At 42.0% G+C, this 15,144-nt stretch overlaps 1 protein-coding gene across 1 annotated transcript in view; it reads left to right on the top strand.

Annotated features, from left to right (window-relative positions):
• ARHGEF18 (Rho/Rac guanine nucleotide exchange factor 18) overlaps positions 1 to 15,144 on the top strand; it is a 794,779-nt gene that overhangs the window by 438,910 nt on the left and 340,725 nt on the right. Inside the window, exon 12 of the mRNA XM_053702932.1 lies at positions 3,954 to 4,008. Coding sequence (XP_053558907.1) covers positions 3,954 to 4,008 — 55 coding nt within the window. The remainder of the gene's footprint in view (positions 1 to 3,953; positions 4,009 to 15,144) is intronic.

The following is a 15,144-nucleotide window of genomic DNA, read 5'->3' on the forward strand; positions in this document are numbered from 1 at the left end:
GCCACCATTTCACCGCCAAATGCGATCAAATTAAAAAAAAAGTTAAATTTTTCTCAATTTTAGGTTTCTCACTGAAATTATTTACAAACAGCTTGTGCAATTATGGCACAAATGGTTGTAAATGCTTCTCTGGGATCCCCTTTGTTCAGAAATAGCAGACATATATGGCTTTGGCATTGCTTTTTGGTAATTAGAAGGCCTCTAAATGCCGCTGCGCATCACACGTGTATTATGGCTAGCAGTGAAGGGGTTAATTATGTAGCTTGTAGGGAGCTTGCAGGGTTAATTTTATCTTTAGTGTAGAGCTCAGCCTCCCACCTGAAACATCGGACCCCCTGATCCCTCCCAAACAGCTCTTCCCTCCCCCACCCCACAATTGTCCCCGCCATCTTAAGTACTGGCAGAATCTCTGCCAGTACTAAAATAAAAGGTATTTGGCCCTTTTTTTTTTTTAAAAAAAAGAAAGCATATTTACATATGCTGATGTGTATGATCCCCCCTTAAACCCCAACCTCACTGATCCCCCACCTAACAGCTCTCTAACCCTTCCCCTCTGCCTTAATGGGCGCCATCTTGGGTACTGGCAGCTGTCTGCCAGTACCCAGTTTTGCAAAAAATGTGCCTTTCTTTTTAAAAAAAAGCCCTTTTCTGTAGTGTAGCTTCCCCCCCCCCCCCACCAAGACCAACCCCCAACCCCTTCCAGATCCCTATTATTATATTTTTAATATTTAAACTTTCTTATTTTTTTTTACTTTTAACTTTGTTTTTCTGTAGTGTAGCGGTTCCCACCCGCTCCCGCCCCGTGCACGCGCCCACCCACCAACCCCCGTGCACGTGCGCGCGCTCCCGTGCGCGCCCCCGTGGGTCCCGCCCCCGATCCCGCCCCCCTCCACTCCATACAGAGCATCGATGGCCGCCCACCCGCCTCCCACGTAAGCTCCCACCCACCAACGATACCGGCCATCGATGTCCGGTGCAGAGAGGGCCACAGAGTGGCTCTCTCTGCATCGGATGGCCAAGGGGGGTTATTGCAGGATGCCTCCATATCGAGGCATCACTGCAATAACCGGAAAGCAGCTGGAAGCGAGCAGGATTGCTTCCAGCTGCTTTCCAGACCAAGGACGTACGCCACACGTCCTCGGTCATTAACTGTATTTTTTTTGAGGACGTGTGGCGTACGTCCTTGGTCGTTAAGGGGTTAAAGGGACACTGAACCCAATTTTTTTTTTGTGATTCAGATAGAGCAAGCAATTTTAAGCAACTTTCTAATTTACTCCTATTATCAAATTTTCTTTATTCTCTTGGTAACTTTATTTGAAATGCGAGAATGTAAGTTTAGATTCCGGACCATTTTTGGTGAACAACCTGGGTTGTTCTTGCTGATTGGTGGATAAATTAACCGAACCAATAAACAAGTGTTGTCCAGAGGTCTGAACCGAAAAAATAGCTTAGATGCCTTATTTTTCAAATTAAGATAGCAAGAGAACGAAAAAAAATTGATAATAGGAGTAAATTAGAAAGTTGCTTAAAATTGCATGCTCTATCTGAATCATGAAAAAAAAAATTGGGTTGAGTGTCCCTTTAAAGTGTTGAAAAGAAGTGCACGCTCCTTATGAGCCTACCTAGGTTTTACAGTTTAACAAAGGATACCAAAAGACTGAAGCAAATGTGGTAGTTAAAGTTAACGTGGAAAGCTTTTTTTTTTTTTTATTGCATTAAAATTTAATTTTAACTGTAGTGTACCTTTATCCAAATCTGATCCATTTCTTAGGACTATATGTCCTACTTTTTGTATTTTCCTTAATTTATTAGATTTTACAGGAAGATTACATTTTAAATTGAATGGTGTTTTTAATGTCTGTGATTATTTCAGTGCTTCACCTCAGAGTGGTATATTGTTAGAATTTGGTCCTTTGGTGAGGTCTGCTACTGAGGTTGAGTTGCACTAATAGGAAGTGTGCAGTAGGGAAAGTGTCGTATAAAATGTATTCACAGAAGCTTGTGCCAGCTAAATGTGCCACTGTGAAGTGTGCTAGGTAAACTGTATTATCCCCAGGGTTGCCACAGCCAGATCAACTGTGTATTGTATGAAATGTTAATAAAGGAAAGTGATACCATAAATCTTTCTACTCTCATTATACACTGATTTTATTTTCCTCTCTTTAATGTGATAAGTACAGTATTAATGGACATTATTTCTGTGTTGTGTGTCTTTATTCATATTTATTTGTTCTAATGTTTCCAAAGATTTGCTGTATCCAGTTTCAGTAAAATTGGATTTCAAGTTTAAAATAAATTCCTGAAAAGAAAAGATCTAATGCCTCTGTTTTCTCTGGTTATTAGATCTGATACACATCTGTGAAATCATGTGATACACACATTTTAGCTTATATGTTAATCTGCAGAAAATGTTTGCAATGGCAAAGTATTTACTGTTCCTTTAAGAGTTAAGAAATGCATTAATATGTAGATAAAGCATTATAAATGTCAACTGAAGTGGGCAGGGAATGCATGTCTATACAGAACGTCTGCTTCCTGGCTGATAACTCGCACAGCTGTTTCGGTTTGCAGGTACAATTTTCTCAAGCCTGAAAAGAAATATTTGATTTATTAAGCATTTGCATACAAAAATAAAAACTTTTGTTGCATCCAAATAGGATAAAATAAATATGACAAAACTACAAATCTTTCAAATTGTTTAAAAAAATACTGAGGCAGATATGATCTTGGCACAAACAGGTAACATAGTGATGAAACCTAGAGACATCAAGTGAGAAAATCACCAGGGGGACAGCAGATAGAGAAATGAACCAACAAATATGCATATATCATTTTTTTTTATCTAACTAGTGTCGGTCTAGTGCAGGGGTCAGCAACCTTGGCACTCCAGATGTTTTGGAACTACACTTCCCATGATGCTCAGACAGCCAAAAGAGTGTCTCAGCATCATGGGAAATGTAGTTCCAAAAGATCTGGGGTGCCAAGGTTGTTGACCCCTGGTCTAGTGAACTAGCAGAAATGTTTAACCAGATAGATATAGTGAGCGATCAGTTATGAAGGTATGTCCACAGACATGCAATTTTACCACTAAAACAATGTGTTATTTATATGCAAGCAATCGTGCTGGTTGTTAATTATGGTCATATCATAGTCACACTCTTCTGAATGATCAGAGCCAGGCCTTATTTTTTAGTAAAAATTTTAGAAGCTTTTGGCAGCTTTGTACCTGTATGTACTTTCATGCTGTAATGTTTTTTTACATAGTATTCGCAGACAGCAAGAAGCTAGAACAAGAATCCAGACTTTAATCAGCAGCATCAATCTTACAACTGCCCGCACCCTTCGATCACATGATTAAAATGTTAACTGTTTATAATACACAGAGTGAACTAAGCATAACTATTGAACTTGAAATATAACATAAAGAATGCACCTCATTACATAGGCCACACTCATTGTAAACAATCCTCATTTCAAGAAAATTGCTCTTTTTCAACATGCTCAAGACTTGGAGGATATGGTTCGTGTAGATACTTGAGGCAGTATAAGTGGCTTTCAGATATATAAGCTGCAGATATGCGTTTTCTAGATGCATGAAAAACTACATGTGTGTAGTAATAGAGGTTGTTGGCCTGATATTCAAAACCTCGCCGCTCAGGTGAGATAATCTAAGAAGTCTCGTCAGTATAGTGAGGCCCTCTAAAAAAATTTAGAAACAGAAATTTTACTTTAAAAAAAATGTTTATGTTGGTATGCAGTTTTCTTTAAGTGAAACAAAGACAATTACAATAATACAAGGTCTAAAAAATCCCTTAGATTTTGCAGGATTTCTCTACATGCTGGCGAGGTTTTAAATGTCAGGACCTCCGTCACATTTGTTTTATGTATTTGTTATCGTGTGTGTTATCTAGTATTCAATGAACCTTTGCTCTCTCCTTTTTTTATCTTTGTAGAAAGACAATTATCAGAAACCTGTAACATCTTTCCAAGTCTCCAGCTACCAGCAAGGTATTATTTATGTATTTATTATCATTTATTTGTATTGGGTCACTAAGGCGCAGGTCTTATGTGTCACTTCTTCAGTTCTATTTAATTACAGTTTAATATGTTTAATCAGTAGTAAAACATATATATATTTATTTTCTTCTAAAATGGAAAGAGTCCACAGCTACATTTTTTACTTTTGGGAATTAAGAACCTGGCCACCAGGAGGAGGCAAAGACACCCCAGCCAAAGGCTTAAATACTCCTCCCACTCCCCTCATCCCCCAGTCATTCTTTGCCTTTTGTGCCAGGAGGTTGGCAGAGAAGTGTCAAGAGCGGGCCCTCTGTCTGGGGGTTGCTTTTGCAGTCTGTTTCTTGCTTGGCTGCTTCTACTTCCTCGCAAGTACCCTCAGTGTCGTCCTGATATGACCTCTGTTTTTTCAACTCAGGTTTTTTTGCCTGGGTCTGTTACACATTTTTTGTGGTTGAATACTTTAGTATTCTATGATCAGATGCTGGGAGGACTTTGCCTTCAGTTGCATTTCAGTGCTTGCAGGATATTGGAGAGCAGTCTTTTCTGTCTCTGTGCCCGGTCTTGCCCGGGTTTCGTTGGTATAAGCGTGGCCTCCTTTTTTTGGGCTCATTTGGGTTTTTGTGAGCTGGGCTCACTATTGAAGGTGTTCCTTTTATAGATTAGGGGACCTTTCGGTTTCCTTGGTTCTCCTTTGCCTTGTCCCCTTGGGGATTTAGGCTGGTGTCCACTTCATTAGTGTGGGGTGAGTGGTGGGGGACCAACTGTTGGGCGACAGTGTCTCCTGGAGGACTGTTGGCTTAGTTGAGTCCATTTTGCTGTCTCTTGTTTGGCTTCTGGACTAATCTGCGGGTCAGTGTCCTTGGGGCTTTTCCTTTAATTTTTTTCTCGGCTTTGGACGAAGCAGGTTTTTTTTTATGGGTAGAGGTTCAGGCCTGGTGCCCTCAGTATGGGCCGCCTATTGTACCCTCCCGTCTTGGCATTCAGTGTCCTCTATAGCTTGGGTATTGTTTTCCCAAAAGTAATGAATACAGCTGTGGACTCTTTCCATTTAAGAAGAAAAACATAAATTATGCTTACCTGATAATTTCCTTTTCTTCTGATGGAAAGAGTCCACAGCTCCCCACCCGTAATTTTCTGTGGGGCATCCTTTTTGTTTCTTCTGGCACCTTTCACCCTGATATTTCTTCTACTGTTCCTTGTTCCTCGGCAGAATGACTGGGGGATGAGGGGAGTGGGAGGAGTATTTAAGCCTTTGGCTGGGGTGTCTTTGCCTCCTCCTGGTGGCCAGGTTCTTAATTTCCAAAAGTAATGAATGCAGCTGTGGACTCTTCCATCAGAAGAAAATGAAATTATCAGGTAAGCATAATTTATGTTTTTGCAAAGAATTCCTTTAATCTACCCATTTCAGAATGTTGGCTGAGATTAGTTGTCTTGTCAGTTTTTTTTGTGTGTGAATTGTTTAATTGATTTGCTTCTGTGTAAGGCATTTTTTTCACATTGGATTTAAACAAACTATAGCTTTAAAATTGGAGAATACATAAATTGGGTAGCTTTCAATATTAGCTTATATGTTAACAAGCTTTATGTATTTTTAGCCAGTAAGCAGTCAGTTTCAGATCTGAAATATATTGTGTTTAGCCACATTTGTGTAGATTATATTCCTGCTGAAAAAGGATGCCATTATTGATAAAGTCTCTCAATGTCATTAGATGTTTAAAGATTTATTCTTCCATTCCTTGAAATTTATTTATTTTTTATGTAAAAAATGTTTTTCCCACAGTCCCTAGAGAAATCGGAAAGCAGATTCTGGAACCTAGGTTTCAAATACTGCAAATTTCCTCTTACGCATTTACTATACCCACACATAGTTATATACTGTTTTTCTCGCCATTAAATGGCGTTTCTAAAGTTACCATTATTTTTATCATATCTTATAATTTACTATAAAAAAGATTATAAAATATGATGCAAAAATTTAAAAAAACCACACACTTTTTCTAACTTTGACCCCCAAAATCTGTTCCACATCTCAACCACCAAAAAACACTCATGCTAAATAGTTTCTAAATTTTGTCCTGAGTTTAGAAATACCCAATGTTTACATGATCTTTGCTTTTTTTTTTACAAGTTATAGGGCAATATGTTCAAGTAGCACTTTGCTATTTCCAAACCATTTCCATCTAAAGGGGAGAAGAGTCCACGGCTTCATTCCTTACTTGTGGGAATACAGAGAGTTTTTCTTCCTAATGGGAAAGAGTCCACAGCCGCATTCATTACATTTGGGAAATAAGAACCTGGCCACCAGGAGGAGGCAAAGACACCCCAGCCAAAGGCTTAAATACCTCCCCCACTTCCCTCATCCCCCAGTCATTCTTTGCCTTTCGTCACATGAGGATGGCAGAGAAGTGCCGGAGTTTTGGAGTATTCTCTTATGGAGGGTAGTTCTCTTCACATTGGGAACGGAGTTTTAAGTAGTCCTGTCAGCCGCTCAGTGAGAGCCTGGGTGAAAGTTAGAGTCCGGAGATACAGGGAGAGTCTTTCTGCAAAACCATCCTGACTCATATTAACAGCTCCACAAGCAATTAGTGTTGACGAGTTTCGCTTCTTGCTTTCTTCACTTGCATTCTTCACTCAAGTACATGTCAGGAGCGAGGCCGCTAACCTGTCACACTTCTGGTAAGATCGTTTTATTTTTAATTAATAATGATAACATAGAAGACAGGGTCACAGTGTGGTGCTTTTTTAACTTTACAGAATCAAGGGTTAGTATTTCTGGAAGGGGGATTATTGAACAGGGGGGTTATACATGACATTGTTTATTGTATCATTGTTGCGTTATGTGCGAGATGAGGCTCTGGCAATGTGTGGAACTTTCAGGTTACTTGCAGGAATTTTGCGCAGCCATTTTTTGGCACGTTTTTCCCTAGTGCAGGGACGGTCCTGCCAGGCATTCCATGTGACGGGGTGTGGCTATCTATCCTCTCTGTTGATCTGTGGCGCAGGAGACATAGCGGTTTCTGTAGTCCGGGTCCTAGGAGGTGGTGAGTGCCACGGCCATTAGTGGTATAAAGGTGCCTTTTTTATAAATAAAGTTAGTCTACCCAAACGCGCAAGCGTTGGAGGACTCTGATGCGTTGGAGGGCTCTCCTTCCTTAACAAAGTCTCATTCCTGTGTTTATTGTGTGGCGGTTCTGGTAGATCAGCCTGCTCAACTATGTTCCACATGCTTTGATAAAGTAACAACATCTAAATGTAAACGGATGTCTAGTACTACTGAGCCGTCCACCTCTGAGGGATCCTTGTCCCGGGAGGTGCGTTCCCTAAATTCATATCCGATTGCACATGCAGCACCCTGTGGTCCAACCGTTACTCCTTCGGGAGGGATTCGTTGGCCGTTAGACTTTGCGGACCAACTGGAATCTGAGGCTTAGAAAGTGATCCATGCCTTACCACGTTCTGCTAAGCGCAAGCGTAGGGTTTATCATAGCGGCCCGGCCCAGGGTTTGTCCATGCCGATGGCTGATCCAGAGGCTCTATACGATGATGAGGCCCACTCCAACTCTACTGGGTTGGAGTCCGCATCATCTAAACCTCCGGCGGCAGAGGAGCCTGGTTATAGGTTTAGGATGGAGAATATGTGCTTGCTACTCTTGAGGTTCCGGAACCTAAGATACCGGTGGAACCTGCGATTCCTAAGCTTTATGAGGTATACGAGGACAGGGTAATGCTTCAGTCTTTCCCGGTTCCCGTTAAGATGGCAAATATTATTAAGAATGAATGGGAGTGATTAGGGTCGTCCTTTTTCCCTTCATTTCAAAAGCTCTTCCCCATTCTGGACTCTCAGCTTGAGCTGTGGGGGACCATCCCTAAGGCAGATGGGGTCGTTTCTACGCTCGTGAAGCGGACGACTATTCCCCTCGAGGATGGTTCGTCGTTTAAAGAGCCCATGGATAAAAAACTGGAAAACATGTTGAGAAAGATGTTTCAGCACACAGGGTTTGTTTTTCAGCCAGCAGCGGCCGTTGCGGCTGTCGCAGGAGCTGCAACATATTGGTGTTAATCCCTGTGTGAAATGGTCGAAGGGGAGACATCCGTCGACGAGATACAGGAGATTAAGGCACTGAAGGTCGCCAATTCTTTCATCCGTGATGCCAATATGCAAATTATTCGCCAGAATGCCAAGGTGTCAGGTTTTTCTGTTTTAGCGCGCAGGGCTCTGTGGCTAAAATCTTGGTCTGCGGACATGACCTCTAAAGCGAGGCTGTTGTCCCTGCCTTTTCAAGGGAAGATCCTGTTCGGTCCAGGATTGGATTCGATTATATCCACGGTTACGGGAGGCAAGTGAGCTTTCCTACCGCAGGATAAGAAGGCTAAGCCTAAGGGATCTACTTTCTCTTGTTAAGTGTATCCAGTCCACGGATCATCCATTACTTATGGAATATATTCTCCTTCCTAACAGGAAGTTGCAAGAGTCCACCCACAGCAAAGCTGCTATATAGCTCCTCCCCTAACTGCCATATTCAGTCATTCTCTTGCAAGCCTCAACATAGATAGGAGGTCGTGAGAGTCTGTGGTGATTTATACTTAGTTTATTCTTCAATCAAAAGTTTGTTATTTTTAAATGGCACCGGAGTGTGCTGTTTTTTCTCAGGCAGTATTTGGAAGAAGAATCTGCCTGCGTTTTTCTATGATCTTAGCAGACGTAACTGAGATCCATTTGCTGTTCTAACACATTCTGAGGAGTGAGGTACTTCAGAGGGGGAATGGCGTGCAGGTTTTCCTGCAGATAAGGTACGTGCAGTAAAATATTTTTCTAGGAATGGAATTGACTAAAAATATACTGCTGATACCGAAGTAATGTAAGTAAAGCCTTAAATGCAGTGATCGCGACTGGTATCAGGCTTATTAATAGAGATACATACTCTTATAAAAATGTGTTTTAAAACGTTTGCTGGCATGTTTAATCATTTTTTAACGTACATTGGTGATAACACTGTAATGTTGGTATAGCCTTAAATTCAGTAAAAGCGACTGGTATCAGGCTTATTAATAGAGATACATACTCTTGTAAAAATGTGTTTTAAAACGTTTGCTGGCATGTTTAATCGTTTTTAACATATGTTTGGTGATAAAACTTATTGGGGCTTAAGTTTTTTCCACATGGCTGGCTTAAATTTTGCATAGAAACAGTTAACTGAAGCTTCCCACTGTTGTAATATGAGTGGGAGGGGCCTAATTTAGCGCTTTTTTGCGCAGTTAAAATTTCAAAATTATCCAGATTCCCTCAGCAGTCCCATGAATACTACAGGACATTTCTAAAGGGCTAAAAAGACTTCCAAAATCGTTTATAGGGAAGGTAATCCACAGCTCTGCTGTGGCAGTTTTGTTGTGTCTGTTTTTAAAAACGTCTGTCGTTTTTTTTATCTGTTTTTTTGCATTAAGGGGTTAATCATCCATTTGCAAGTGGGTGCAATGCTCTGTTACCTTATTACATGTACTGTAAAAATTTCGTTTGTTTTACTGCCTTTTTTCACTGTTTTTCAAATTTTGACAAAATTTGTTTCTCTTAAAGGCACAGTAACGTTTTATATATTTGCTTGTTAACTTGATTTAAAGTGTTTTCCAAGCTTATTAGTCTCATTATTAGTCTGTTCTAACATGTCTGACATAGAGGAAGCTCTGTGTTCATTATGTTTTAAAGCCATGGTGGAACCCCATCTTAGAATGTGTACCAGATGTACTGATTTCATGTTAAACAATAAAGATCATTTTTTGTCTTTAAAAACATTATCACCAGAGGATTCTGTCGTGGGGTTAGTTATGCCGACTAACTCTCCCCACGTGTCAGACCTTTTGACTCCCGCTTTAGGGACTCACGCTCAAATGGCGCCAAGTACATCAAGGACACCCATAGCGTTTATTTTACCAGGAGATTCTGTCGAGGGGAAAGTTATGCCGATTAACTCTCCCCACGTGTCAGACCCTTCGACTCCCGCTTCAGGGACTCACGCTCAAATGGCGCCAAGTACATCAAGGGCGTCCATAGCGTTTATTTTACAAGACATGGCAAAGGTGGTGAATAATACTCTGGCAGCAGTATTAGTCAGACTACCTGAAATTAAAGGAAAGCAGATAGCTCTGGGGGTAGATACAGAGCATACAGACGCTTTAAGAACCATGTATGATACTACCTCACAATATGCTTAGTCTGTGGGTGATTTTTTTGACTCAGGGAAGATGATTTAACCTGATTCTGATATTTCTACATTTAAAATTTATGCTTGAGAACCTCCACTTGTTGCTCAGGGAGGCTTTGGCTGCTCTGAATGAATGTGTACAATCGCAGGGCCAGAGAAATTGTGTAGACTGGATAAATAATATGCAGTGCCGGTGTGTACTGATGTTTTTCCAATACCTAAAGAGGTTTACTAAAAATTTTTTTTTTTTTAATAAGGAATGGGATAGACCGGGTGTGCCGTTCTCTTCCCCTCCTATTTTTTAGAAGAATGTTTTCTAATAGTTACCACCACACGGGACTTCTGGCAGACAGTTCCTAAGGTGGAGAGAAGAGTTTCTACTCTAGCTAAGCGTACCACTACCTCTGGCGAGGACAGTTGTGCTTTTTAGATCCAATGGATAAAATTTTTTTTATTCAACAGGGTTTTATCCTGCAGCCCCTTGCATACATTGCTTCTGTCACTGCTGCTGCGGCGTTCTGGGTTGAGTCTCTTGATGAGGCTTTACAGTTAGCGACTCCATTGGATGAATATATTTGACAAGCTTATGCTAGCCAATTCCTTTGTTTTCTGATGCCTTTGTTCATTTGACTAGACTAACGGCTAAGAATTCTGTTTTTTACTATATGGCGCGCTAGAGCGCTATGGCTTATATCATGGTCAGCTGTCGTGACTTTAATAAATAAGCTACTTAACTTCCCTTCTAGGGGCAGACCCTATTCGGGCCTAGTGTGAAGGAGATTATTGCTTATATCACTGGAGGAAAAGGTCATGCCCTTCCTCAGGATAGGAATCAAGGGCCAAAAAAGGTCTAATTTTCGTGCCTTTTAAAACTTCAGGGCAGGTGTGGCATCCACTTCCTCTAAGGCAAAACAAGAGGGAATTTTTGCTCAGTCCAAGGCGGTCTGGAGACAATTGGACCTGGAACAAAGATAAGCAGGCCAAGGAGCCTGCTGCTGCCTCTAAGGCAGCATGAAGGAACGGACCCCTATCCGGTAACGGATCCTATAGGGGGCAGACTTTAATTCTTCGCCCGGACGTGGGCAAGAGATGCCCAGGATCCCTAGGCATTGGAATTTATATCCCAGAGATATCTACTGGATTTCAAAGATTCCCCCCCCCAAAAAAAAGGGGAGATTTCGCTTTTCACAATTATCTGCAAACCAGATAAAGGAGGCATTCTTACATTGTGTACGAGATCCATCCAGTTCCAAGAGAGGAACAGGGACAGTTTTTACTCAAATCTGTTTGTGGTTCCCAAGGTGAGGGAACCTTCAGACCTATTTTGGATCTAAAGATCTTAAAAAAATTCCTCAGAATTCCGTCATTTAAATGGAAACTATTCGTACCATCTTAACTATGATCCAGGAGAGTCAATAGAGGACTACAATGGATTTGAAGGATGCTTATCCTCACATGGTGATGCATAAAGATCACCTTCGTTTTTCAGGTTTGCCTTTCTAGACAGGCATTACCAGTTTGTAGCTCTTTCCTTTGGGATATCTACAGCCCCAAGAATCTTTATGGAGGTTCTGGGGTCGCTTTGGCGGTCCTTAGGCCGCGGGGCATAGAAGTGGCCCTCTTAGTTAGACGACATCCTGATACAGGCGTCAAACATCCAAATTGCCAAGTTTCATACGGACGTAGTACTGGCATTTCTGAGATCACATGGGTGGAGAGTGAACAAGGAAAGAGTTCTCTATCCCCAATCTCAAGGGTTTCCCTCCTAGGGACTCTGATAGATTCTGTAGAAATGAAAATTTACCTGACGGAGTCCAGGTTGTCAAAGTTTCTAAATTTCTGCCGTGTTTTTCATCCCATCCGCGCCCTTCGGTGGCTCAGTACATGAATGAAATCGGCTTAATAGGTAGCGGCAAGGGACATAGTACCGTTTGCACGTCTACATTTCAGACCACTGCAACTATGCATGCTCAGTCAGAGGAACGGGGATTACACAGATTTGTCCCCCTGTTGAACCTGGACCAAGAGACCAGAGATTCTCTTCTCTGGTGACTATGTCGGGTCCATCTGTCCAAGGGTATGACCTTCCGCAGGTCAGATGGGACAATTGTTACAATGGATGCCAGCCTTTTAGGTTGGGATGCAGTCTGGAACTCCCTGAAGGCTCAGGGATAGTGGACTTAATAGGAGACCCTCCTTCTAATAAATATTCTGGGAGTGATATTCCATGCTCTTCAGACTTGGCCTCAGTTAGCAACTCTGAGGTACATCATACTCAGTCGGACAATATACACGACTGTGGCTTACATCAGCCATTAAGGGGGAACAGAAGTTCCCTAGTGATGTTAGAAGTCTTACAATAATTCACTGGACAGAGACTCACTCTTGTCTATCAGCTATCCATATCCCAGGTGTTGAGAACTGGGAGGTGGATTTTCTAAGTCGTCAGACTTTTCTTCCGGGGGAGTGGGATTTCCTTCGGAGGTCAAGACCAAGCAGGAGAGGGCTTTGGTGTTTTTGACAGCGCCTGCGTAGCCACGCAGGACCTGGTATGCAGGTCTGGTGGACATGTCATCCTTTCCATCACGGCCTCTGCTTCTGTGACAGGTCCCTCTACTTCAGGGTCCTTTCAACCATCTAAATAGAATCAATCTGAGATGGACTGCCTGGAGACTGAACGCTTGATGTTATCAAAGCATGGCTTCTCCGAGTCAGTCATTGATACCTTAATATAGACATGAAAGCCTGTCTCTAGGAAAATTGAACATAGATATGGTGTAAATATCTGATTGTTATGAATCCAAGGGTTACTCATGGAGTAAAGCCTGGATTCCCAGGATATTATCTTTTCTCCAAGATGTTTTTGAGAAAAGGGTTGTCAGCTAATTCCTTAAAAGGGACAGATATTTACTCTGTCTATTTTTTTGCACCAGCGTCTGGCAGGTATTCTAGACGTTCAGGCATTTGGTCAGGCTTTGGTTAGATCCAAGCCTGTGTTTTAAACTGTTGCTCCACCATGGAGCTTAAACCTGGTTCTTAAGGCTCTTCAACAAGTTCCGTTTGAACCTTTTTTGTTCCATAGATATCAATCTTTATCTTGGAAAGTTCCTTTTGGGTAGCTATTTCCTCGACTCGTAGAGTCTCCAAGTTATCTGTGTTACAATGTGATTCTCCTTATCTGGTCCTTCGTACGGATAAGGTAGTCCTGCGTACCAACCTGGGTTTTTTCCTAAGGTGGTATCTAACAAGAACATCACTCAAGAGATAGTTGTTCCATGCTTGTATCCTAATCCTTCCTCAAAGAAGGAACGTCTATTACACAATATTGGACGTGGTTTGTGCTTTAAAGTTTTACTTACAAGCTACTACAGTTTTCATCAAACGTTCACCTTGTTTGTCCTCTATTCTGGACAGAGGAGAGGTCAAAAAACTTCAGCAGCCTCTCTGTCTTTTTGGTTAAAAAGCATAATTCATTTAGCTTATGAGACTGCTGGACAGCAGCCTCCTGAAGGGATTGCAGCTCATTCTACTAGAGCTGTGGTTTTCACTTGGGCCTTTTTTTAAATGAGGCTTCTGTTGAACAGATTTACAAGACGGAGTCTTGGTCTGCGCTTCATACTTTTTCAAATCTAACCAATTTGATACCTTGCTTCTTCGGAGGCTATTTTTGGGAGAAAGGTTTTTTTTTTTTACAGGCAGTGGTAACTTCCGTTTAAGTACCTGCCTTGTCCCTCCCATCATCCGTGTACTTTAGCTTTGGTATGGGTATTCCATAAGTAATGGATGATCCGTGGACTGGATACACTTAACAAGAGAAAACATAATTTATGCTTACCTGATAAATTTATTTCTCTTGTAGTGTATCCAGTCCACGGCCCGCCCTGTCACTTTAAGGCAGGTAATTTTTTTCATTTGAACTACAGTCACCACTGCACCCTATGGTTTTTCCTTTCTCTGCATGTTTTCGGTCGAATGACTGAATATGGCAGTTAGGGGAGGAGCTATATAGCAGCTTTGCTGTGGGTGGACTCTTGCAACTTCCTGTTGGGAAGGAGAATATATTCCATAAATAATGGATGATCCGTGGACTGGATACACTACAAGAGAAATAAATTTATCAGGTAAGCATAAATTATGTTTTTCGTCCCTTTTTCGTGTGGACAAGACCCAGCGCCAGCAACCCTCTGCGAAAGCAGACCAGTCCAAGGGATCTTGGAAGCCAGCTCAATCTTGGAATAAGTCAAAGCAGAGGAAGAAGCCCGCCGAGACAAAATCGGCATGAAGGGGTGGCCCCGACCGGTCTCCGGATCACGTAGGGGGCAGATTATCTCTTTTCTCAGACACATGGTTGCAGGATGTTCAGGACCCTTGGGTACTAGAAGTTGTCTCCCAGGATTACAGGATAGGGTTCAGATCCCATCCGACCGAGGGCAGATTCCTCCTGTCAAACATGTCTTCAAAACTGGAGAAGAGAGAGGCCTTTCTAGAGTGTGTGAGAGATCTCGCCTCGATCGGGGTTATCGTACCAGTACCCCTAGCTTAGTTTATACAAGTTTCTGAGTGTTCCATCGTTCAAAATGGAAATGATCAGCTCTATTCTGCCCCTATTTCAAGAGGGACAGTTCATGACGACTATAGACTTGAAGGACGCTTACCTTCATGTGCCAATCCACAGGGACCACTTCAGGTTCCTAAGATTTGCATTTCTGGACCAACACTTCCATTTTGTGGCCCTTCCTTTTGGTTTGGCGACGGCACCGATAGCCTTCACAAAGGTTCTGGGGGCACTGTTTGCAGTGGCCAGATCCAGGGGCATTACAGTGGCGCCTTACCTGGACAACATCCAGTCCTCCTCAAGCACATCAGTGGCTTAATGTATGTAGGTGATAGGTCTCATGGTGTCAAGCATAGATGTTATCCCATTCGCAAA

Source organism: Bombina bombina, chromosome 2 (assembly GCF_027579735.1).
Source record: "Bombina bombina isolate aBomBom1 chromosome 2, aBomBom1.pri, whole genome shotgun sequence".
NCBI lineage: Eukaryota > Metazoa > Chordata > Amphibia > Anura > Bombinatoridae > Bombina > Bombina bombina.